Source organism: Phyllobates terribilis, unplaced genomic scaffold, assembly GCF_046119375.1.
Source record: "Phyllobates terribilis strain yellow unplaced genomic scaffold, ASM4611937v1 Scaffold_4__5_contigs__length_816908805, whole genome shotgun sequence".
Taxonomy (NCBI): domain Eukaryota; kingdom Metazoa; phylum Chordata; class Amphibia; order Anura; family Dendrobatidae; genus Phyllobates; species Phyllobates terribilis.
In genome coordinates, this window is record NW_027362764.1 from 605,404,796 (window position 1) to 605,432,018 (window position 27,223).

At 39.9% G+C, this 27,223-nt stretch overlaps 1 protein-coding gene across 1 annotated transcript in view; it reads right to left on the reverse strand.

The window, feature by feature from the left end:
- The window catches only part of PRKDC (protein kinase, DNA-activated, catalytic subunit), a 427,433-nt gene that overhangs the window by 232,689 nt on the left and 167,521 nt on the right, over positions 1-27,223 (reverse strand). Inside the window, exons 39-43 of the mRNA XM_073679277.1 lie at positions 24,655-24,822; positions 20,054-20,181; positions 18,346-18,553; positions 15,630-15,808; positions 5,624-5,792 (exon numbers count right to left, since the gene is read on the reverse strand). Coding sequence (XP_073535378.1) covers positions 5,624-5,792; positions 15,630-15,808; positions 18,346-18,553; positions 20,054-20,181; positions 24,655-24,822 — 852 coding nt within the window. The remainder of the gene's footprint in view (positions 1-5,623; positions 5,793-15,629; positions 15,809-18,345; positions 18,554-20,053; positions 20,182-24,654; positions 24,823-27,223) is intronic.

Below are 27,223 nucleotides of genomic sequence, written 5' to 3' on the forward strand. Positions count from 1 at the left end.
ACTTTTCTGCCTTTTGCCACATTTCTGGCTTCAAACATAAAGATACAAAATTCTAATTTTTTTGGGAAGAATCAACAAGTGGGACACAATTGTGAAGTGGAACGAAATTTATTGGATATTTTAAACTTTTTTAAAAAATGAAAAACTGAAAAGTGGGGCGAGCAATATTATTCGGCCCCTTTACTTTCAGTGCAGCAAACTCACTCCAGAAGTTCAGTGAGGATTTCTGAATGATCCAATGTTGTCCTAAATGACTGGTAATGATAAATAGAATCCACCTGTGTAATCAAGTCTCCGTATAAATGCACCTGCTCTGTGATAGTCTCAGGGTTCTGTTTCAAGTGCAGAGAGCATCATGAAGACCAAGGAACACACCAGGCAGCTCCGAGATACTGTTGTGGCGAAGTTTAAAGCCGGATTTGGATACAAAAAGATTTCCCAAGTTTTAAATATCTCAAGGAGCACTGTGCAAGCGATCATATTGAAATGGAAGGAGTATCAGACCACTGCAAATCTACCAAGACCTGGCCGTCCCTCTAAACTTTCATCTCGAACAAGGAGAAGACTGATCAGAGATGCAGCCAAAAGGCCCATGATCACTCTGGATGAACTGCAGAGATCTACAGCTGAGGTGGGAGAGTCTGTCCATAGGACAACAATCAGTCGTACACTGCACAAATCTGGCCTTTATGGAAGAGTGGCAAGAAGAAAGCCATTTCTCAAAGATATCCATAAAAAGTCTTGTTTGAAGTTTACCACAAGCCAACTGGGAGACACACCAAACATGTGGAATAAGGTGCTCTGGTCAAATGAAACCAAAATCGAACTTTTTGGCCACAATGCAAAATGATATGTTTGGCGTAAAAGTAACACAGCTCAACACCTTCAAAACACCACCCCCACTGTCAAACATGGTGGTGGCAGCATCATGGTTTTGGGCCTGCTTTTCTTCAGCAGGGTCAGGGAAGATGGTAAAAATTGATGGGAAGATGGACGGAGCCAAATACACGACCATTCTGTAAGAAAACCTGTTGGAGTCTGCAAAAGACCTGAGACTGGGACGGAGATTTATCTTCCAACAAGACAATGATCCCAAACATAAAGCAAAATCTACAATGGAATAGTTCAAAAATAAACATATCCAGGTGTTAGAATGGCCAAGTCAAAGTCCAGACCTGAATCCAATCGAGAATCTGTGGAAAGAGCTGAAAACTGCTGTTCACAAACGCCCTCCATCCAACCTCAATGAGCTCGAGCTGTTTTGCAAGGAAGAATGGGCAAGAATTTCAGCCTCTCGATGTGCAAAACTGATAGAGACATACCCCAAGCAACTTGCAGCTGTAATCGCAGCAAAAGGTGGCGCTACAAAGTATTAACTCAAGGGGGCCGAATAATATTTCACGCCCCACTTTTCAGTTTTTATTTTTTTATAAAAGTTTAAAATATTCAATAAATTTCGTTTCACTTCACGATTGTGTCCCACTAGTTGTTGATTCTTCCCAAAAAATTTTTAATTTTTTTTATCTTTATGTTTGAAGCCAGAAATGTGGCAAAAGGTAGAAAAGTTCAAGGGGGGCCAAATACTTTCACAAGGCACTATATGTCAATCTTACCATTACAGTTTTTCTCTGTAATTTCCACTCCTTGCTTTGGCATACAACACGGATGCAAAATACTGACCAAATGCGTGAATACATGCATGAATGAGACCCAATACTGTTGAAAACTGAAAAAAGGTTACTGTTATTACCACTGCATACTTGGCAACCTGTGCTCTGGATTTCTTACCTAATTTTGGCTTTCCTATGTTTATGATATGCTGGAGTCTGTAACTGTTTGAGGTTTATTTGCTTTTTTCTTCGGTATACATTATTTCTCTTGCATTTAAGTGGCTTCCAAACCCCTGATTTGCCCAGTCTATTTACCTGCCTTTAGCTGCATTGATATCAGAACTTACTCACTTGGAGTACAGTTGGCAGTGAAAGGGTCATATCAGCACCTTTATCTCACTAACTCTGGGGGCAAGCTGCTGCAGGAGATTGCTCTGTTAAGCACAACACTCAGAGGAGGGGACCATGCTGTTCTGATATCAAGGCAGCTGAAGGCCAGCAAATAAGACTGGGGGAAGAGCAGGGGTTTGGAAACAAGTTACATGATTTTTATTTAACAGGAATGAAGTCCACTAATAAAGTAATTTGAAGCGTTTCATAACTTTCCATACTGGACAGAGTTATTAAACAGAATCCGTGAATTTGAGAGTAGCATCGACACAACCGGTTTGTTCAGCTACCGCCCCATATCGCTGCTCCCACTTGCCTCCAAACTCCTTGAACAACATGTTCAAGCTGAACTTTCCGCTCACCTCTCATGTAACTCGCTCTTCAACAACAGACAGACAATCTGGTTTCGGTCCCCACCATTCCACTGCAACTGCCCTGACCAAAATTACTAATGACTTACTTACAGCCAAATATAACACACAATTCTCTATACTCCTTCTTCTAGACCTGTCCTCTGCCTTTGACACAGGTGACCACTGCCTCCTACTGCAGATCCTTTATTCCTTTGACATCCAAGACCTTTCCCTATCCTGGATCTCCTCATACCTACCTAACCGCACATTTAGAGTCTCCCACTCCCCCATACCTACTAATCCTGTCCTCTCTCTGTTGGAGTCCCTCAAGTCTCTGTCCTAGGACCCCTACTCTTCTCCATCTATATCCTTGGCCTGGGACAACTCAAAGTCCCATGGCTTCCAGTACCATCTGTATGCAGATGACGCTCAAATCTACCTCTCCGGCCCAAATATCACCTCTCTGCTGTCCAGAATCCCAGCATGTCTATCAGCCATATCCTCCTTCTCCTCTTGCTTCCTCAAGCTCAATGTGGACAAATCTGAACTCATCAGCTTTCCCCCATCTGGCATATCTTCTCCACCTGATCTTTCTATCACAATAAATGACATCACGCTTTCCCCTGTACCGGAAATCCACTGTCTCGGAGTAACGCTTGACCCAGCTCTGTCCTTCAAACCACACATCCAAGCTCTCGCAACCTCCTGTCGCTTCCAACTCAAAAATATTTCCAGAATTCGTCCCTTCCTCCACCTCTATCTATTAAACTGCTTGTGCATGCCCTAATCATCTCCCGCCTCGACTACTGCAACATCCTCCTCTGTGGCCTACCTGCTAACACTCTTGCACCTCTCCAGTCCGTCCTTAACTCTGTTGCCCGACTAGGTTCATCTCTCTCCTCTGCTACCCCCCTTTGCAAATCCATCCACTGGCTCCCAATTCCCCAGTGTATCCAGTCCAAACTACTAACGTTGACCTACAAAGCCATCCATAACCTTTCTCCTCCGTACATCTCTGAACTAATCTCCAGATATCTTCCCAAGACCTCTTTCTTTCCTCCACACTTACTTGCTCCTCACCCAATCGCCTCCAAGACTCCTCCTGAATATCCCCCATCCTCTGGAATTCTGTGCCCCAACACGTCCGATTAGCCACCACCTTTGAGTCCTTTAGACGGAACCTGAAAACCTCTCTTCAAGAAAGCTTATAACCTGAAATGACCACGCTGCCACCTTAACACCACTGGAGCTACTGCAACCCCCAACCTAATGTCTCATTTCCTATCATCCGTTAGAATGCAAGCCCACAAGGGCAGGGTCCTCTTCCCTCTATACTTGTCTATCATTATTAGTTTTGTTTACTGTAAGTGATATCTGTATTTTGTATGAAACCTCTTTCTCATGTACAGCACCATGGAATCAAAGGTGCTATATAAATAAATAATAATAATGTAGGGGCAGAGAGCCTATTGACAGGTATATATTACTTACTGTGCGGCTTGATGCAGTTTTGATAAAAGCCCTGTTTTCTCTGCTGTAAATGTAGCAGTGCTATGAATGTTGATCTGTGTATAACTCCTCCCACACCACTGATTGGCAGCTTCCTGTGTACACTGTGCATTGTCAACAAGCTGCCAATCAAACGTAGGGGAGATATTACACAGCTTAGCCTGACTGACATGCACGTGACCTATAGCCCAGCAGTGAATCTGCTGATAAAATTATTAAATTGAAACTACAGCACACAACCTAATAAGTGAAATATCTCTGGAATCAGGCTCTCTTACGCAATGTTATGCTGCTCCCAGATTAAATAGCAAAAAACCTGCTGACTGATTCTTTTTAACCCCATTCTGATCTGGCAATTTTCAGTTTCTGCGCTTTAGTTTTTTCCTCTTCTTATTCCAAGAGGCATAACTTTTTATTTTTTCATCGACATAGCGGAGTAAGGGCTTGTTTTTCGGGGGACGAGTTGTACTTTTGAATGGCATCATCCATTTTTTCATGTCATGTACTGGAAAGCAGGGAAAAAATTCCAAGTGCAGCAAAATAACGAAAAAAGAGCAATTCCGCAATTGTTTTTTTGGGTGTTTTAATTTACAGTGTTCATTTTAGGGTAAAAGCGACCTGGTGATATGATACTCCAGGTCTTTACAATTAAGTAGACACAAAACATGTATAGTTTTAACTAGTGAAAAAAATAATTTGAAATTTGTATAAAATAAATAATTTGCTTGTGTCGCTATTTTCTCAGATCTATAATGTTTTCAATAATTTTCAGCATCTGGACCTGTGTGAGGGATTGTTTTTTGAGCCCCAAAGCAATGTTTTTATTGATATTACTTTGGCGTAGATATGATGTTTTGATCACCTGTTATTATATATTTTGTATTTTTGAAGCCCCCAAAAACAACCGCAATTCTGGAGCTTTGATTTTTTTTTTCCGTTACGCCATTTACTGATCGGATTAATTTACTTTAGATTTTCATAGATCGGACTTTTCCGAACACAGTAATAGTAAATATATGTTTTTTTATTCTTAATGTGGATCAAGGTGGGTGATTTGAACTTTTATATATATTTTTTACTGCATTTGTTAGTTCCCCTGAGGGAATGGAGCTTGCGATGGTCTGATCGCTTGTGCTATATACAGTAAGGCCAAGTCATTGCTGTATATTGCAAAAATCATGGTCTCCTATGAACGCCATCCACAGGCTGGAATTCACAGGAGTACAGAGATGACAGACAAGGGTCTTCAGCAGATCCCTCTAGCTGTCATGGCAAACCACTGACATCCCAAGATCACGTCAAAGACGCATAAATGGGCAGGAGGAATGACGCGCCCCCTCCTGCCGGCACATGTTAAATGCCACTGTCAGAGATTGCCAATGGCATTTAACATGCTAACAGCCTTGAGCGGAGCTCCACGCCTTCCACGGCTATAAGAGGCAGATGATGAATAACACAGCCATCATCTGCCGGGCAAGATGTGAGTTTGCAGTGCAGGCCCACATCAAAGTCAAGGAGCCGACATATGTCAGGGTTAAAAAATTTAATTTTAGTAACTCTTTAAAATGGCTGTAGTGCTTTAATAGTTGTTTATGATAGAGTTAGTACTTACAGCAGTCAGATATGTAATAGATGCTTTCCAGGGTGAACTTTCTGACCGGCAGGTTTTAAAATAACAGATATACATCTTTCCCACAAATACATTCAAGTTTTACATTTTTCCTGATGCACCCAATCTATTAGGCATTTATGGACAATTACCTTTTCTTTTTTTTCTGAGAAGAGAAATACATGATAGAATTTACTCTCGGTGAAAGTGCATGAGCCAACTGCTATAGCACAGTTATATGCAGCACAATGACACTGTCTCCTCTTCTCCCGTAGTTGGGTTTCCCCAGACATGTTCTCTGTATATGCATCATAGCATGATCTGTAACATAAAATAACATATAAAACAAAAAAAAATGTTTTTGTAAAGCAGCTAATTTTGCGAACATTGTAACTATACCTGAAGAAACAGAAAAGGCTGTGATGTGCGTGTTCAAGGGGAAGGAGATAATTTATGGCAGTTATATGACTTGTATTCTGCTTTTTCATCTGCAGGTTATACAGGTGCTTCTCACAAAATTAGAATATCATCAAAAAGTTAATTTATTTCAGTTCTTCAATACAAAAAGTGAAACTCCTATATTATATAGAGACATTACAAACAGAGTGATCTATTTCAAGTGTTTATTTCTGTTAATGTTGATGATTATAGCGTACAGCCAATGAAAACACAAAAGTCATTATCTCAGTAAATTAGAATACTTTATAACAACAGCTTGGAAAATGTTTTTAAAATCCGAAATGTTGGCCTACAGAAATGTATGTTTAGTAAATGCACTCAATACTTGGTCGGGGCTCCTTCGGCATCAATGCGGCGTGGCATGGAGGCGATCAGCCTGTGGCACTGCTGAGGTGTTATGGAAGCCCAGGTTGCTTTGATAGCAGCCTTCAGCTCGTCTGCATTGTTGGGTCTGGTGTCTCTCATCTTCCTCTTGACAATAGCCCATAGATTCTCTATGGGGCTAAGGTCAGGCGAGTTTGCTGGCCAATCAAGCACAGTGATACTGTTGTTTTTAAACCAGGTATTAGTACTTTTGGCAGTGAAAATGAAATTTCCATCTCCAAAAAGCTTGTCGGCAGAGGGAAGCATGAAGTGCTCTAAAATTTCCTGGTAGACGGCTGCGCTGACTTTGGTCTTGATAAAACACAGTGGACCTACACCAGCAGATGACATGGCTCCCCAAACCATCACTGATTGTGGAAACTTCACACTAGACCTCAAGCAGCTTGGATTGTGGCCTCTCCACTCTTCCTCCAGACTCTGGGACCTTGATTTCCAAATGAAATACAAAATTTACTTTCATCTGAAAACAACACCTTGGACAACAGAGCAACAGTCCAGGTCTTTTTCTCCTTGGCCCAGGTAAAAGGCTTCTGGAATTGTCAATTGGTCATGAGTGGCTTGTCACAAGGAATGCTACACTTGTAGCCCATGTCCTGGTTATGTCTTACCCCGGTTGCTTGTGTACCTTTTTCTACCACACTTTTTCCTTCCACTCAACTTTCCATTAATATGCTTGGATACAGCACTCTGTGAACAGCCAGCTTCTTTAGCAATGACCTTTTGTGGTTACCCTCCATGTGGAGTGTGTCAGTGACAGCCTTCTGGACATCTATCAAGTCAGCAGTCTTCCCCATGATTGTGGAGCCTACTGAAAGAGACTAAGGGACCTTTTCAAACGCGTAGGAAGCCTTTGCAGGTGTTTTTTGTTAATTATTCTAATTTCCTGAGATAATGATCTTTGAGTTTTCATTGGCTGTAAGCCATAATCATCAACATTAACAGAAATAAACACTTGAAATAGATCACTCTGTGTGTAATGACTCTACATAATATATGAGTTTCACTTTTTGTATTGAAGAACTGAAATAAATTAACTTTTTGATGATATTCTAATTTAGTGAGAAGCATCTGCATATTACACATATTTTTGATATTTACTTGTACTATTGAGTTATACTACATTTATTCAAAGTGTAACGCCAGAGTAACATATACTATAGCTAAACTTTTAAGTTTCATGTTTTTCTGGACCCTAATTGCACTTTTTAAATTACTTGTTTTTATTCTACACTACATTAATACTTCTAATCTCAGTTGTTTAACCCTTTGAATACCAAACATTATCTCCTCTTATAAATTAGACTTCTTTATTCACCAGGTCAAAAGTGGCCAGTTTCTTTTTTGCTTCAGTTTAACCCATTTTTGCCATTCTCAAATCCTCCAGACGGTTCCTGAGATATGGACCTTTTTATTTACTGCTATATTTTGTGGGCTTTAATAATAATAATGCAGAGCAGCCTAAATACATAGCTCCAGAGAATTATGTGAGCAACACCCCTTTGGTAAAGACTATAAAAATTATTGGTACATAAGAAGGCCCATACCTCTGGAAATTTATGGAGGATTTGAGAGAAAAGACTCCACAATAAAAACGGAATACACAGGGAAATGGTTAAAATAAAATTAGAGCAGAAACTAGCCATTTTTGGCGTCATGACAGGTTCTCTGTAAGCTAATAGTAAGTTCCAATGATGAGTATTTTCGCTGAGCAAAAAACTGCAGCATTTTACAGTTCCAGTAAAGTGGATAGGATTTATAAAAATATCCATGCCCATTGTGCTTTTTTTTGTTAAGCGTCATAAAATTACCTGCAGTTTGCTTTTGTAATCCGCAATCGGTCAATTTCTCTTCAAAGTACACTGAATTTTATGTACAGCTTTTCCTCATAGAATTGCACTGGATGCAGAAAATCCACAGGTAAAAAACACAAGACTGTATTGATAAAGTTTTGGCAAAGCCAAATACCAGGAAATATCAAAAGCAAAACAGCATTAAAAATATGACATACCAAAAAGAAACAAAACCCGCAGTGTCAGAAATGCAATAAAAATGCATGTAAAAAAAAAACCGCAATAAAAAAAACAAACAAACACATAAGTAACCTAATTTAGCTAATAGGTGGAGAAAATCTGCAGTATCAAAAACCCACCAAATAATCATTGTTGGAACTTAGCCTTCAAGGGAATCTGAAGGCTGATACATGGCTGATTCAAGGGCCACATGTATCCAACATAGCTGAAATCATACAGCCAGTGTATGTTGTATAATGTCTAGCGTGACATTGTATAAGTATTCAGTTTTTTAATTCTGGTTTTATTAGATCCTAATTCTGTGTCTCGGTGATTCTCCCTCTCTATGGGCTGATTCCATAACTATGAGCTAACTAAAGAACATTGACTATTGAATGTGCGGTGACGTGAGCTGTGGAGGAGGAATTCCCAGACCATTAACACCACCATTGGGAATACTTGGAGCTGTGAAAGGTGTTATAGTCCATGACATGGAACGGACACCCTCATATTTAAAGTTGTAAACCCACCCTTTCTTTTCAATAACCTTGATGTATTTTTTGGAAATCGTGAAGTGATATCAATTTATATTACATGATACTATCAGTTCATGACGGTATTTTAATAATAATGAGAATATCATTGCCCATTGACTTTATTCCGGAATTTTTTTGATGCCAAAAGAACAAAATATAGAATGTATATACGCTATTAATAGACACCATTATTCCTCTGTTGTCTCCAGTTAGGAGAAATATTGTATTATTCAATCGACAATTTTATTTATGTACTTGATAGGGGTTAATTAACGATTATAAACACTTTATAATTTTAAATTCTTGTGGTTAGGAGCAGGGCTGCGGAGTTGGTAAGCCAAACCTCCGACTCCCTCATACAAGGCTCTTGTTTAAGTGATAAATTTACTGCAGCACAGATTCATCTCAGCTAAAAGTCTAGACCCTTAGATCAGGAATAGGACAGACATTTATAGGACATTTCATAACTTTCCCAAATTATTATGAACAAATATTCCCCACAAACTGCATTGAACTACTGAGAGAGAGAGCGAGAGAGAGAGAGAGAGAGAGAGAGAGAGAGAGAGAGAGAGAGAGAGAGAGAGAGAGAGAGAGAGAGAGAGAGAGAGAGAGAGAGAGAGAGAGAGCGAGAGCGAGAGCGAGAGCGAGAGCGAGAGCGAGAGCGAGAGAGAGAGAGAGAGAGAGAGAGAGAGAGCGAGAGCGAGAGAGAGAGCGAGAGAGAGAGAGAGAGATATCTTTTACATACAAGCTCTTAAGTATACAACCTTAATTAATGAGAAATACTATGGCTGGAACCCTATAGTTCTATAAGCAGCACTGTCACTAATTGATGTAGCATAATAACATTAGATGTTATACCATTGTTTTACACTTTTATCATGGTACGGGGATTTTATGACCTCCCATGTATATTTTGCAGTCCATACCGTGGACTAATTGTTCAAGTATATTTCGCACTGTACCTTTTAGCACTTTTTGTCTTTTTATATACATCCTTCATAATTTTTAAATTATCTTTATGTAATAATGAATAAGAAATTGATACTGATAAATTCTTCTAGTTATAATTATCAACCGCTTCATCATTTTCATGAACAGTTTTGGTTTTCACTTTCACATCTATACTTACTTATTTGATATCCCTATAATCACCTAGTCAACATAAGTTTACACTGACACCCATTAATTTTACACAGATACTCATTCAATCATTCTAAGTCGATTGTAACATTTCGGAAGCAGGGAGAGGAAAAACAGTCCCTCTTACCTTGGATTGTAGACCCCGCAACATTATCGCGGGGTCCCGATTGTTGCCATGGTGACCCGATGTAGTCATGACGACATCCGGGTCACCAGGTTCTGGTAACCTAGTTTGATCATGCGCAGTGCATGATCAAACTAGCTTGTGTCTGTAGGGCTGACAGATTACAAGGTATAGCAGTGATCCTGCACTGCTGTGCCTCATAAATGCGATCAGCCTGCAGAAAGTGAAAGTCCCATAGTGGGACAAAGTAAAGAAGTTAAAAAAAAAGTGAAAAAGTGTTGCAAAAATATTTTTTTAAAAATAAAAAAAAATATATATATATATATATATATATATATGTATATTATATATTGTACTTGTGAATAAATTATTATGAAAAAAAAACCAAAAAAATAATAAAAGTAAACTTATTTGGTATAACCGCGTCCGGAACGACCTGACCTATAAAACTGTCCCACTAGATAACCCCTTTAGTGCGCACGGTAAAAAAAATAAAATAAAAAACTAAGCAAAATAACGGTGCTTTATCATCATACCGCAGAGCAAAAAGTGGAATAAAACGCGATCAAAATGACAAATGTAAATAAACATGGGACCGCTGAAAACGTCATCATGTCCTGCAAAAAACAAGCTACCATACAGCTCCATCAGCCGAAAAATCCAAAAGTTAAAGCCCTCAGAATAAAGCGATGCAAAAACATTTTTTTTATATAAAATTGTTTTTATTGTGTAGAAGGGACAAAACATAAAAAACTATATAAATGTAGTATCGCTGTAAACGTACTGACCTGAAGAATAATGCTGCCTTATCAATTTTACCACACGCAGAACGGCATAAAAAAAAAAAACAATTCCTGTATTGTTGGCTTTTGTTTATTCTGCTTCCCAAAAATCAGAATAGAAAGTGATCAAAAAATGTAATTTGCCTGAAAATGGTACCAATAAAAAAGTCAACCTGTTCCGCAAAAAACAAGCCCTTACATGACTCTGTCGGCCGAAATAAGGAAAAATTAAAGCTCTCAAAATATGGCGATGCAAAACCTAGTCTTTGCAAAAAATTTGCGTTTTTTAGTGTGTGACAACAGCCAAACATAAAAACCCGAAATAAATCTGGTATCGCTGTAATCGCACTGACCCGAAGAATAAAGTCGCCTAATCTCTTATACCGCACTAGGAACAGTGTAAAAAATAAATAAAACAAATTCTTAATCTGCTGCTGATTTGTTAATTCTGGCTCCCAAAGATTGCAGTAAGGCTCTGCTCACATTCATCCTGCGCTGAACGCTTACACAGGGGTTTCCAAGTAAAGCTCTGAAATACGTTCAAACGGAACCCCCAAGCGGAAGATTCCCTGTAATGAGGCAGATGGAGGCACTGTGGACGCCGTCTGGCCTGTGATCCCACGGTGTCCATCTTTTTATTAGGCTGCATAAAAGTGCCACCGGCCACAGTTTTGTGAACCTCTGAAAAAAGGACACTGCTAAACAGAGACCAGAGTAACTCTGCTGCCTCATTATAGTGAATGGATCCCTCGGGATAGGGTTAGGGTTGTGTTATGGTTAGGATTAGGGTTGTGTTAGGGTTAGGGTTGTGTGAGGGTTACCGCTAGGGTTGTGTCAGGGTTACCGCTAGGGTTGTGTGAGGGTTAGGATTGTGTCACGGTTAGGAATGTGTCACGGTTAGGAATGTGTCACGGTTAGGATTGTGTCACGGTTAGGATTGTGTCACGGTTAGGATTGAGTTAGGTTTAGTATTAGGGTTGTGTTAGGTTTAGGATTGTGTTAGGCTATGTGCCCACGATGCCACAGTTTTGTGAACCTCTGAAAAAAGGACACTGCTAAACAGAGACCAGAGTAACTCTGCTGCCTCATTATAGTGAATGGATCCCTCGGGATAGGGTTAGGGTTGTGTTATGGTTAGGATTAGGGTTGTGTTAGGGTTAGGGTTGTGTGAGGGTTACCGCTAGGGTTGTGTGAGGGTTAGGATTGTGCCACGGTTAGGATTGAGTTAGGTTTAGTATTAGGGTTGTGTTAGGTTTAGGATTGTGTTAGGCTATGTGCCCACGATGCCACAGTTTTGTGAACCTCTGAAAAAAGGACACTGCTAAACAGAGACCAGAGTAACTCTGCTGCCTCATTATAGTGAATGGATCCCTCGGGATAGGGTTAGGGTTGTGTTACGGTTAGGATTAGTGTTGTGTGAGGGTTACCGCTAGGGTTGTGTGAGGGTTACAATTGTGTCACGGTTACGATTGTGTCACGGTTACGATTGTGTCACGGTTACGATTGAGTTAGGTTTAGTATTAGGTTTAGGACTGTGTTAGGCTATGTGCCCACGATGAGGATTTGGTGCGGTTTTTGTGCGTTTTTTTCCATGCGGAAATGCAGCAGAAACGCATTGCACATCTTATCCCATGACTTCCTATGACATTTTGCACGTTCTGTGCACATGTTCAGGATTTTTTTCTGCGCGGATTTTAGGTGCGGAAAAAAACGCAGCATGTCTATTCTTTGTGTGTTTCCACATGCGGATTTGCCTATACAATGCATTTGAAAAATGCATGGCAAATCCGCAAGTAAAAAAGCATCTAAAACGCATCAAAAACACATGTAAAATCTGCATGTGTTTTTACTACCAAGGACATGCAGAAATGCTCCTGACGATTTCTGCTTCATTTCTGCATCATGGGCACATAGCCTTAAGGCTGAAAAAGTAAAGAAAAAAAAAATTATGACGATATGGTGACTAGTGTTGAGCGCAAGTGCTCGCTTCTTGAGTTTGCATCGGATGCTCGGGAATGCACAGAGTATCGCGGGTGCTCGAGTGACATGCTCGAATCTCCGCCCCACATGTTTCACGGCTGTTATACAGCCAAAAAAAAAACATGTGGGGATAGCCTGCCATACACGAGCAATCCCCGCATGTTTTTTTGGGGTGTCTAACAACTGTGAAACATGAGGGACGGGGACTCGAGAATGTCACTCGAGCACCCGCGATACTTGGTGCATACCAGAGTACCCGATTCAAACTCAAGTAGCCAGCACTTGCGCTCAAGACTTAGGACAACATTTTCAATATGATGACCTAATCTTATCAAATTCTGTGTCGTACCTCTGGGTTCAAAATGTTCACTATACCCCTTGATAAAATCCTTGAGGGGTATAGTTTCCAAAATGGGGTCACTTGTGGGGGGTTTCCACTGTTCAGGCACATCAGGAGCTCTCCAAACGCGACATGGCGTCAGCTCTCGATTCCAGACAATTTTGCATTTAAAAAGTCACAGTGCTCCTTCCCTTCTGAACCCTGCGTACAAACAGTGGTTTTCCCACACATATGTGGTACTGGCGTGCTCAGGAGAAATTTCACAACAAATTTCGGGGTCCATTTTTTTCTGTTACCCTTGCAAAAATAAAACAATTTGGGTCTAAAGTTAAATGTTCATTGTTTTCTTCCACATTCCAAAAATTCCTGTGAAGTACCTGAAGGGTTAATAAACTTCTTGAATGTGGTTTTGAGCACCTTAGGGGGTGCATTTTTTAGAATGGTGTCACTTTAGGGTATTTTCTGTCATACAGACCCCTCAAAGTCGCTTCAAATGTGATGTGGTCCCTAAAAAAAATTGTTTTGTAAATTTTGTTGGAAAAATGAGAAATCGTGGTCAACTTTTAACCCTTATAACGTCCGAACAAAAAAAAATTTTGGTTCCAAAGTTGTGCTGATGTAAAGTAGACATATAGGAAATGTTATTTATTAACTATTTTGTGTGACATACCTCTCTGATTTAAGGGCATAAAAATTCAAAGTTTGAAAATTGCGAAAATTTCAAAATTTTCACTAAATTTCCAATTTTTTCACAAATAAATGCAAGAGATATCAAAGAAATTTTACCACTGTCATAAAGTACAATATGTCATGAAAAAATAGTCTCAGAACCAGTCGGATCCGTTGAAGCGTTTCAGAACTATTACCTCAAAGTGACAGTGGTCAGAATTGTAAAAATTGGATTGTCATTAATGTGCAAACAACCTTCGGGTGTAAAGGGGTAAAGCAAATATACGCAGCAGTTTGTGAATTATTCTTTATATAAACCTGAAATGCAATTAAGGAATTTAATGTTAATCCCTTAGCACTCCATGCTTTACGATTACACCGTTAAGCATGTCAGGGTGTTTGGAGCGGGATCATGAGAAAAGCCCACTCCAAACAGGACAGATGTCAGCTATATTACAAAGCTGGAGTCAGCCTTTAACCCCTTTACAGCCTGGGACGTATTAGTATGCACCAGGCAGTAACCCCCAGTTCAGTGAGGGCTCCAGCGCTGAGGCCACATTGAACCGGGCACATGTCAGCTGATTATTACAGCTGACATGAGCCCATAAAAGCTGCAGGTGGAATAGCGATCCACCCACGGCTGTTAACATGTTAAATGCCGCTGTCAATCTCCGACAGCGGCATTTGGAAGCGCGTCACTTACCCCGCCCATCGGTGACACCCGTCACGTGATCGCGGGTCACCGATGGGTGGTCATGACAACCCTGGGTCTGCAGCAGACTGCAGTGGTTGTCATGAGCTGATCGCTATGAGCGCCACCTAGTGGTATGCCGTGTATGTAGCAGAGGCGATCAGACAAGTGCTGCTTCTAGTCTCCTATGGAGACAAGAGAAGCAAGCAAAAAGTGAAAAAAAAAATGGTTTTAAAAATATTTAAAAAATTAAAAAAATATAAAAGTTTAAATCACCCGACTTTCGCCCCATTCAAAATAAAATAATAATAAAAAAACACATACACATATTTGGTATCACCGCGTTCAGAATCGCCCGATCTATCAATATAAAAATAGAATTAATCCGATCGGTAAACGGCGTAACAAGAAAAAAATTCTAAACGCCAGAATTACGTTTTTTGGTCGCAGCAAAATTGCAATAAAAGGCGATCAAAACATCGAATCTACCCCAAAATGGTATCAATAAAAACTTGAGCTCGGCGCACAAAAAATAAGCCCTCACCCGGCCCCAGATCCCAAAAAATGGAGACGCTACGGGTCTTGGAAAATGGCGCCATTTTTTATTTATTTATTTTTTTTTTAAAGCAAACTTTGGATTTTTTTTTCACCACTTAAATAAAAAAGAACCTGTATATGTTTGGTGCCTATGGACTCGTAATGACCTCAAGAATAATAATGGCAGGTCAGTTTTAGCATTCAGTAAACGTGGTAAAAAAAATTAAAAAAAAAAACATTTGTGACATTGCACTTTTTTGCAATTTCACAGCACTTGGAATTTTTTTCCCATTTTCCCATACACGATATGGTAAAACCAGTAATGTCGTTCAAAAGTACAACTCGTCCCGCAAAAAATAAGCCCTCACACAGCCATGTTGACCATAAAATAAAAACGCTATGGCTCTGGGAACAAGGGGAGGAAAAAACGAAAATGCAAAAACGCAAAACCACAGGGTTGCGAAAGGGTTAACAGCAGTGATTGTCGTAAATAACTTTATCACTTACTTCAGCAATGTCTTAGTAAGCAGTTTTTCGTCAACATTTACTGTCCCTTCAAATGCGTGATTTATTCTGGATTCTTTGGAATAAATTTCATCTTTAGTTAGCCGTAAATAAAGAACTTCCAGCATCTTGTAGTAACCAATTTTCTTTGTAAGCTGAGTGTCAAAAGTAGCTTCTGAATTCTAGGAAAACACCACAATAATAGAAAAAAAAACAATAAACACACAATAACTGGAATCAGATATTCTATTTAGTGCATACCAAAATTCACGATCAAAGCACTGAAAGAAGAACATTGTCAAAAATGTAAAAACCAAGAATGGTTTCCAATTTTTAATTGTGTCTGTAAGCAGGACTGTAATTATCCATAAATAATAAATTCATTTGCCAGATCTAAAAGCCTAGACAATTAAAGGTTAACTAAATTATAAGGAATATCTAGAATTTTTAAAACTTATACTCAGCAGATAAATCACCCGTGAACTCCCTCTTGTCTTACAGTTATGATGTTCAGATTATCGCTACAGCAAGTTGTAGGCTTTAGTGGTCATGAGCTGACCATGCTACTGTCACCACTGAGGGTTTGATGGGCTACAGCTACCTGAGGATAGTTATACCATCATCACGGCATGAAAACTGACTTACGAGGGTGCTGAAGCAGTTGTGGAAACTACTCTACAATACCCAAAAGGTACAGGAGAGACGGTAGGAGTCCTGAACACATGGTAGACAGAAGCAGCTTTCAAGAGGAGGGCAAGGCGATTGACCTCAGCTGCCAAATATAAAAAATATAATTAAAAAATGGAAACCGCATCTGCCATCCGCTGTAGAGCACTGCTGGATAACCTCTTCATGTGCCATAGCAACAGGAAAATACTGAAGATATAAAGTGGGGTTTGGCTATTTAAACTCTTTGTTTCCTGTCCCTAATTAGGGTGAGGAGTCAAACACCAAATGTGCTATCCTGGAGGGTGACTTGAGAAAAAATAAATAAGTGCAGGTTAGAAGCTGTGCTGATACACTAAAGGAAGTAAAGACAACAGCACTCTAGATACACACAGACTTCACTTCCAGCCTATATTACTGGGAGAGGCATTCCCACAAGATCTTAATCTTGGATCAGGCTACAAACTGCATATCAGGTGGTCTGAAAAGTTACAATTCTGGTCTGTAACTTTCAGTTTTCCCTGCACATCGGCACTCCTATTCAAATGGGCCCTGTTACAATTCGCCTTTACAATGACCCTACAAGATTGGACTAATCCCTTAATAGACTCATGTCTATTTTATTAATTGACACCATGTCAATTTATCTGGATGGTGTTATGTAAAAAAAATATATTGCTAGGAGCCCATTTCAAAGTCCACTAAAAGCACACAAAATTGTAAATTATGGGGATAGCCATCATACATTGATTACATTTGTGAAACAGAAAAACTCAAATGCTGCTGAAAGCATGAAAAGTGTTTAATGGAAAATAGTTGGCATCAAATCTACGAAGAGATCCAACAGCTCCGGCACTAAACGTGAAGTTAGCTATAAATATTAGATTTAACACCTTGGTCTGTAACTGCATCTTCCAAAAGGAAAATCATGGCAATTTCGACACAAGTAATGATTTTACTTGTGGAAAACACCCGAAAGTGGGTAACAATAAGTACAGTATATACTCGAGTATACCCCGAGGCACCTAATTTTACCACAAAAAACTGGGAAAACGTATTCACTTGAGTATAACCCTAGGATGGGAAATGCAGCAGCTACTGGTAAATTTCCCCATCCTGGTAAGTATTGCCCCCTCCTCCCCAATCCTGGCATGCATGGCCCCCTCCTCCCCAATCCTGGGATGCATGGCCCCCTCCTCCCCAATCCTGGGATGCATGGCCCCCTCCTCCCCAATCCTGGGATGCATGGCCCCCTCCTCCCCAATCCTGATCTGCATTGACTCTTCCTCCCCAATCATGGCATGCATGGCCCCCTCCTCCCCAATCCTGGTATGCAGGGCTCGCTCCTCCCCAATCCTGGTATACATGGCTCCCTCATCTCCAATCATGGTATGCATGGCTGCCTCATCCCCAATCCTGGTATGCATGCCCCCCCATCACTGCACACATGAAAAAAATAAACACTTATACTGGCATTCCTTCCCTCTGCTCCAGTGCTGCATCCTGTTATGCCAGCAGCTCACCTCAGCATCTGAGCAGCGCATGACATCACCGACTATGGGAGTGGAGAGGAGTGAATAGTAATTTTCTTTAATAGCGCGCAGTGTCAGCAGAGGCCGCAGCTCCTGCGGCGGCGCAGTGATCCTCTGTGCGCGCTACTAAAGAGAATGAATATTCACTCCTCTCCACACCCATGGGAGTGGGAAGAAGTGAATATTTATACTCTTCAATAGCGGGCACAGAAGATCGCTGAGCCGCTGCAAGGAAGCCAACGGCTGCGACTGACACTGTGCGCTATTATTGAAAATGAATATTTACTCCTTTCCACCCCCATGGGCACACATGGTAGCTGCAGCAGCTGGCCACTGCCTGTGCACCACCTTCAGCAACCGCAACACCCTCCCCCCACCACCTTCCACAGCCAGAATGTAAGTATATACTCAAGTATAAGCCAAGGGGGGCTTTTTCAGCATAAAAAATGTGCTGAAAAAGTCGGCTTATACTCTAGTATATATGGTAATAGGATATTTTAAATACATGTGTAAATTGATACCTTGGTGAATCTGCTCTTGAGAACATCCATGGAAAAATTAATGATTTTGCTGAAAAAATCTTTCAATGCATCAGAACTACAATTCCACAAAAGAATCAGTAGGCAGTGATCAACTAAAGACAGCCGAGTCATATTCGAAAGTAGATCTTCACTCTTGAACATGTTGTGAAGCGTTTCCATCAAGACCACTTGCTTCTCACAGCTACTCCTAAACATCGAACAGGAAAGTTTTAATTCAAATAAAATTGTATGTTAGATTTTTTGTGCATAAGTTGTGTTCAGGAATGACCAGGTGGCTGTGTGTGGATATGTATAATGGAGGAAAGAAAAACTTTCAACCCAAGCGGTAAGTTTTGTCCTCAAACAATGAGCCTTCGGGAGATTTGAAGATTTGCTAAAGAACTCTTAAGGGCCACAACAGTCATAATAGTTTTTCATCTGCATATGACACTAGTGTAGCAGACAACATTTTCCCCTAGTGCCCTAACAGAAAACAAAAAGCTGGTGAAGAGCGACACAGGAAAGATAGTATGGGCAATAGTTGTACACTGATGTTAAATAGGGGAAATAACACTGTCCAAGGAGTAGTGAGACAAATCTTGGCAATCCAAAATCGCCACTTGAAGTGAATGAGCATGAAACTAGGCAGAGAGTATGGCCCCTATAATGAGACTGCGTAGCCCAGGTCCCACTTGCAAAAAAAAACTTACTGAGAGACGTGTCTTTGGACAATGCGGTTTGGAACACCACCCAAGGAAAGAGATCTGTTTGCATGATGAAAACATGATTTCTGGAATTTTAACACCCAATTGAACAGGGTCAGGGTATCCAGGGTGACCTGCAACTTTGTAGCATTTCAGAAGGAAAGGGAGCCTTCAGTAGAATATCTGCACTGCGCATGATCAGGAGGACAAACATGATTTTTCAGACTTAAAAATAAGTGTATGACACATAAAGGACATTCCCATAACCTAGAAATAGGCTTATATAAAGTTATGGTGGCACTTTAGGAGAAGTTGAGGAGCTGACAGGTTCCCTTTAAAAAGCAACAGAAGGAAAAGACTAGAAGTAGGTAACAGAAAAAAAACCCATCATAGCATTGGCCTCAGAGTTGAGTGGCTGCTGATGGTTTTTTGTGTATGGACCCGCTTTTCCTCTTACAGATTGACCCTTCAGAAGCAGCTATGTAGTCATCTTGCAGAATACCCTTTGGTGGCAGCTATGACCTCCTTTAGCAAATTAATTTGTTAAAAGCAGCAGCATCCTCTTCCTTTAGCTGGGCTGCATTATACAAAAGGACATTTTATTACATAACTGAAAAAACACTATTCTGTATGTAGTAAGATGTAACACTTCTAGTGGGAGGTAAGAAAAAAATTCCTCTAATTTGCGGATTTGTAGTCAATTGGGAATAAATTGGTGAATTAACTTAACAAGTTTGAGAGTTTTAACAAGTTTTTAGAAAATTTATATGATTGTGCCATGGTATCCAGGGCAATTAATCTTCTTACCACAAATCTTTGTACAAAGCTTCATTTATATTTTAAATGCTGTAGAGAATCAGCATTCCACACACAATCTCACCAGAATTAAAACATGCTTGTCTAAATGAAAGCAACACCCCCGCTTAAAGCTACTGCTTACTCTAAAAAGAACCTAATAGACCAGTTCATGGGAAATTTTTAGAGAATACAATAAAAGTACAAACCTTTTCATAACTTTTTTGAAGGTGTTCTGAAATAAATCTTCCATAAAATGTTTGTCATCTCTACAAAGAATTCCAGCCATAAGCTGTAGCAGTACTGGGCTTTGTGACAGTTCCAATGCATCTAAAAACTAAGAGAAATGCATACATAGTTTTTTTTCCACACACTGTGATGCATAAATGAACCTAATCAATCTAACTCTGTATAATAGTGTTAAATTGTACAATGGTCTCTTATTGTTCTTGTCTTTAAAATTAGATTTTCTGTGCTATGATCTCATCTACTATATAATGGTCTTATCCCGTCTGTCTGTCTGTCTGTGTGTCGGTCCTGGAAATCCCGCGTCGCTCATTGGTCCGGCAGCGGCCAATAAGCGCCGCAGGATTTCTGAAAAAAGATGGCGGCCGTTAGCGGCTCATCTGCGGCACGGAGGTCAGCGGCGATGCAGCGGGGAGATGAGCGGCGCTAGCAGCACAACTACCCCGACCGGCGCCGCTGACCTCCATGCGGCTAACGTCGGAAGATCAGCAGCTTGGCCCACTGATCTCCCGACAGCAAGTGTGAACGGAGGACCGGGGAGCGGCTGCCGGTCGGGATGCTTCTGCTGCGAGTAGCCGCTCATCTCCCGGCTTCTCGCAGCAGAAGGAGCCGCACAGGCAGCGCCGCTCCCCGGTCCTCGCTAATACGGAGCCGCACAAGCAGTGCAGCTCCCGCTCTGCTGATTGGTCGCGGTGGCCGGCCGACCGCGGCCAATCAGCGAGATGGGCGGCAAATTTAAACGCCGCTCTGCTGATTGGTCGTGGTGGCCGGCCGACCGCGGCCAATCAGCGAGATGGGCGGCAAATTTAAACGCCGCTCTGCTGATTGGTCGCGGCCGGCCACCGCGACCAATCAGCGAGATGGGAGGCAAATTTAAAAGAAGCTCTGCTCATTGGTCGCAGTGGCCGGCCACGACCAATCAGCGAGATGGGCGGCACATTTAAACGCCGCTCTGCTGATTTGGCGATAAAATCGACCAATTTAAACAAGCTCTCCGGTCCTCACTAACACAGTTCGCTGATTGGTCGCGGCCGCCACAGGTGACCAATCACCGATATTGCCGCCAAATTTAAACACCGTTTTGCTGATTAGTCACGGTTGGCGGCCGCGACCAATCAGCGATTTTGGCGCCAAATTTAAACAACGTTCTGCTGATTGCGCCCGGTTGGCCGCATACCTATTCTAGAATACCCGATGCGTTAGAATCGGGCCACCATCTAGTCTATTAGAACGCACAATGTAGACATTGTCACTGAATGTCCTTCATGTTCAAATTCAAATAATTACTAGAATTAATAAAACTTCATTCTGAAAAATTAACTAATTAATAGGTTCACATACCTGTTAAAGGATGGGGGCCACCTCTGACCAAGATCATGTGCCGTTTAAATCCAGTTTTGCAAAAAGTACAGGTGAAGCACACCGGCAAAATCTGAATCATAAAGATGCTAAATTCTGCAGTTCGTAGTAAACTGCATATATTTTTTTCCCAGGCACAAAGACTAAGATTACAGAAATTATCAGTTTCAGAACCCCTGCTATTATAATACCCTAATCAAGCCCTGCAGATAAACTGTCAGCACATTTTTACACAAGTAATGGAATATGGCACCTGTCTCCAATAACAATTATACCTTTTTTTAGAGAGCGGATGATCCAGCCATGAGAAATTATAGACAGATCAGGCTGGAAGTGCACTGGTATCCGAATCAATGCACTTGGAAAAAAAACACCAAATACATTAACACGCCACAAAGGCATTATTTTAGTGGGTGACAACGCCATACACAGCCATATCACTACTTTCATATGTAAAAACCTGCTAACAGATTCCTTATCATAAGTATTCATTTTCAAAAGGCAAGAAGAAAAAAATTAGAAAATTTGTAAAATTGCTTTATTATTTAGAAAACCTATGCACTGTTATTCTATTTAGAAATCCTGAGACTGTTTCACAGTATACCAATATTAAGGTGTCCCCAATTATTGTTAATTCTTACTCACTGTCAAATCCAATTGTAATAATGTATAAAGTATAACTTTTAATATTTATTTATATTAAAGCCAAGAACAAAAACAAAGAACAAAATACAAATAGTTTCTCACAGGGCCAGGTAAATACGGAATATAATTAGATACAGCAACAATTATTGCTAGTAATCCGTCACAGCAAACGGATTATTACCGGTTCAAAAATTGTCTATTCACAAATTTCTAAATAACACCACTAGATAGGTATAATCATGTAGTATAAATCTATATTATCAATCAACAAGCATTGCTGAAATGGATATCCCCACCAATTATTGATTAGGAGACTACATAATTAGCGAACCTCAACTACAATGTAAAGGTCGCCAACCCTAAAATCAATATTTCCCTCAATATTTTTTCCTTTATTGATTAATGTCTTTAATTCTTTACAAAACCTGGTGGTGGGATCCCATCCAAGTTGTTGGTATGTTTTATTGTGATTTATCATAAGCGCATGGATTCTATATGAAATTTTTCTTTATCCAAAATTACAACTGGGTGTATCATTATGTTGTTATTCTCCTGAAATTTCTTAATATTTCTTTATTCCTCTTTGGTTAGATTACTATACCGATTTTTGATTTTGACTTTACGTATATCTCCAATTACCAGATTTTGAAATGTATTGAAAGCTTTAGAATACTCCTGTATCGGGTTGATAATATTCCAAAAGGACAACTAACACTGATTAAGAGGAATTGTACTAGATGACTATCATTGAGAATCATCCAAAATGATGGATAAATTTATCCAAAAGGGATACAGTAGGACTAAATTGAAGAAAATAGAAACAGCAGTGGAAAAAATATTGAGGGAATCTTTATTAACAACAAATATTACGAAGAAATTTACAAAATTTGATTCTCCATTTAATGTACCAAATATAACTCAATACAATCAAGACCACAAATTATTAAAACGAATTGTAGAAAAATAATGGCCATTACTGAAAGGGGATAAAATAATAGGGGATCTTATTCCATCCAGACCAAGTTTTATATATAGAAAGGCTCAGAACTTGCAAGTTAAAATAGCACCAACAGTGGTAAGAAACACACATATAACAAGCAAAATCGGAAGGGAAAAGTAATTTTGTCCATGCAAAAACTGCATAATGTGCAAAGCAACTAGAAACCAGGATCCAATATACACCCTTGAAACTCCTGAAAAACAATACACAATAAAAACCATAAAACATGCCACATGAAAGGAGTAATATATTGTATACAATGTCCTTGTCACAAATATTATATAGGTAGGACAAAACGGGAACTAAGGGTGAGATTAAAGAAACATCTTTATAATATCAGAAGACAGTTCCTAGGACATCCTCTATCACAACATTATAAGATGGCATACATTGGAAAAATAACAGGAAGTTTTTTTCAGGGGAATAGAAAAAGTGGAGAAATATTGGAGAGGGGGAGACATAATTAAACAGATGTCGAAGGTGGAGAGTAGGTGTATTTGAATGAACACACTGAGACGTATGGATCTCAATAGTGAGATAGAATTATTTGCCTTTTAACACGATTGGATCTCTAATCCAGGAGTTTAAGCGCCTACCTATAAAAACAGTGCCATAGGATATAGGTTTAATCCCTGATGAAGGAGGTCACAACCGCAGAAACGCGCTGGAAAAGTAGTCACTCCCCCTTTGCATGAGGAGAGCTTTTACTGCTGTAGTGACGTCACGCACCTGCAAGGCGACTTGATTTGAATCGGAGGTCCATAGCGTGGTGACCGGCCGGCACCACGCTAGCGTTGCTCTCTCCTTCGTTTTGTAGCGCGGACTCTGGACAGAGGCACCACCGTAAGTGCAACTTAGCACTAAGGACTTTTTAACAAGTTTTCTCCGCATACAAAGTGCATGTACCTTACCTTTCCTTCTAAGTGCATTGACTCTGGACACAGAAACTCCTGTAAGTGTAATGAGGCACTAAAGACTTCCAACAGGATCCTTCACTAACACAGTGTAACAAAAGGAGTTCCTTCATCTCTGCGCTCTCATCATTCAGAGCAACTTAGCAGTAGAAATCCAAGACACGGAATAGTTTGAAAACACAGAATTCCATATACCTGTGTATTCATACAAACTGCAATATCGGCATTAAAGTGAATAATTATACACTACAAAGAAGGTAAAGAGAGCAGATTCAATCAGCTATTTTTTCCATATATTTATTTTAATAGTCTTTTGGAACTAGATTATTTGGAATTGTCTCACCCTCTTTTTAGCGCATCTCAGCTTTTGTACAACATATATCTTTCACTGGGTTTTGTCTAGTATGCACCAAGGCAAAAGGTGCTTTTGAGTTTGCTGCTTTTAAGGGGATAAATGGCGCTCGTGGAAATCTCCTTTTTTTCACATGATAAAAACTAGTTGGATTGGGCACTACTAACTTTATTATTATAGTCTATGCATAAGGTTAATCGAACAAAGATTTCATTCTAGAATAACAAGGAAGGTATCATTAGAGGATGAATGATGTTCTACGTATCAATTAAATCTGGATCAAACATTACCCACCTTCTTCACACAGTCCACATAATTATTAAACTTTAAGGTGCCTTTAGGAAATTCATTAGATTTCATTGGAAAGTTAAAGGCAACAAACTGATCAAGGGCATTCCTCAGCTCGCTCAATCTTTCTTCTTTTAGATTGGTAAAGAAGGGAAGTATGATTACAGCTTGACTCTAAGAGATAAATAAATGGCATTATAAACACTCCAAAAGTACAAATGTAAGAGCAAGTTATGATAAGATTCGATTAGAACACAAAGGTTATACAATTACAAAAATGTTTTCCTAGTTACACCTGAGCATATACATTAGACCAGCAGAGCTTAAAAATGTTAGCACAGTCAGCTGATGATCAGGATTGTGTGTGTAACGCCATCAGATATCACGAGAAAGGATTGAAAATGTTGAATTTCTACATGTCTTAATCTTCTCCAATGTGCTGCACAAGCTGCTGAATATAGTGGTTCTCCCATCTACCTAAAATTTAATACCGATTACTCTCAAATATGTTAATAGGAAAGACAGGCAATATATACAGTGGGTATAAAAAGTCTACACACCCCTGTTAAAATGCCAGGGTAAAACAAGATCATACTAAGAAAAATAATTTTAGAACTTTTGCCATATTTAATGGAACCCATAATCTGTACAACTGATTGAGAAACAAATTGAGATCATTTTGAGGGAAAAAAATAAAATAACAAAACTTGCATAAGTGTGAACACCCTCTTATAATTGGGGCGGTGGTTGAGTTTAGAATTAGCCAAACATTGTTAGGCCACGTTTATAATTTGGTTAGTATTTTACATCAGTATTTGTAAGCCAAAACCAGGAGTGGAACAATCAGAGGAAAAAGTATAATAGAAACACGTCACCACTTCTGTATTTATCACCCAATCCTGGTTTTGGCTTACAAATACGGAGGTAAAATACTGACCAAATACTGAACATGTAAACGTAGCCTTAAAGGGTCTGTCCGGTCACTTGCTAAAAGTCTACAGTCACTACGTAACTGCAAACCTCTGAATAGTCACAGTGTGAGCACTACACACTGTCAGGATTCTCAAGTGTCGGCGGTGAAAGCTGGCAGCCATGTGAACGCAAGTAAGCGGTTTACATACTTCCAGCCCCATTCCAACTAGACATGCTCGGCCTCGCTCAACACAAGTGAATTGAGCGAGGCCGAGCATGTGTTGTCAGAATGTGAGCGGAAGCATGAAAATCACAAACCTGCAGTTACATGACCATCCACTTTCACCGCCGGAGAAGCCTGACAGCGTGCATTGCACAAGCTGCTAGGATTCAAATTTCTGCATTCACAGAGTGACTACAGACTTATCAAAATACCAGACAACCTCACTAATCTCATATTAAATAGTAGTCGGTACACAGCTGCCATGATTTAAAGTGATTCTTATTAACACCAGATAAAGTTTAGCTGTTCTAATAGGATTTTCTAAGTTTCATTTTACAGCAAAGCCATGGTCCATAAACGGCTAACACCACAGCAAAGGGATCTCCTTATTGAAAGTTATCAGTTAGAAGAAGAGTCCACAAACCATTTCCAAAGGATTAGATATACCATAGAACACTGAATTGGCTTAAATTTGTCACAATAGTGACATTACCTAGAACTTAAGGTCTCTCAAAAATTAATGAAAACACTAGAAGAAAATTGGTCGGGGAGGCAACCAAAAGACCTACAGCGACTTTAAAGTAACTGCAGAAATTTCTGGCAAGTACTGGTTGTGTACGGAATGTGACAACAATTTCCCGTATTCTTCATATGTCTGGTAAGGTAGCAAGACTGAAGCCTTTTCTAACAAAGAAAAACATCCAAGCCCGGCTATGTTTTGACAAAACCTACGTCAAGTCTGCCAAAAGCATGTGGGAAAACGTGTTAGGCTATGTTCAAACACGCTGTTTTTTTTCTGCTGCTAACTTTTCTCTGGCAGGAAAATAGCTGCATTAAAAACGCAGGTTTTGGTGCGCTTTTTGTTGCATTTTTGCTGCGTTTTTTTGACCACCCTTTACTTCCTATGGGTGAAAAACGCTGCAAATACGCAGGTGCGTTTTCTGCTGCACAAACGCTGAAAGAAGTGACATGCTCTATTTCCCAAAAACACAACCAAGTCACAAAATACACAGCAAAAAAAAAACATGGGTGAAAAGAGAATTCTGGTTTCTCATAGACTTTGCTGGTACTGAAAACGCAGCTGAAAATCTGCATAAAAATCTGCAGCAAAATATGCTGCAAAACCCAAAGTGTGTGAACATAGCCTTATCCTCTGATAAGACCAAAGTTGAATTTTTTGGCCATAATTCCAAAAGATGTATTTGGAGTAAAGCCAACACTGCACATCACCAAAAGAACACCATACACAATAAAGCATGGCGAAAGCAGCATTATGCTTTGGGGCTGTTTTTCAGTAGTTGGAACTGGGGCTTTAGTTAAGGTGAAGGAAGTTATGAACAGTTCTAAATATTAGTCAACTTTGTATCAAAACCGTTAGGCCTGTGCTAAAAAGCTGAAAATGAAGAAGCATTTCACCTTTCAGTACACATACCCACAAAT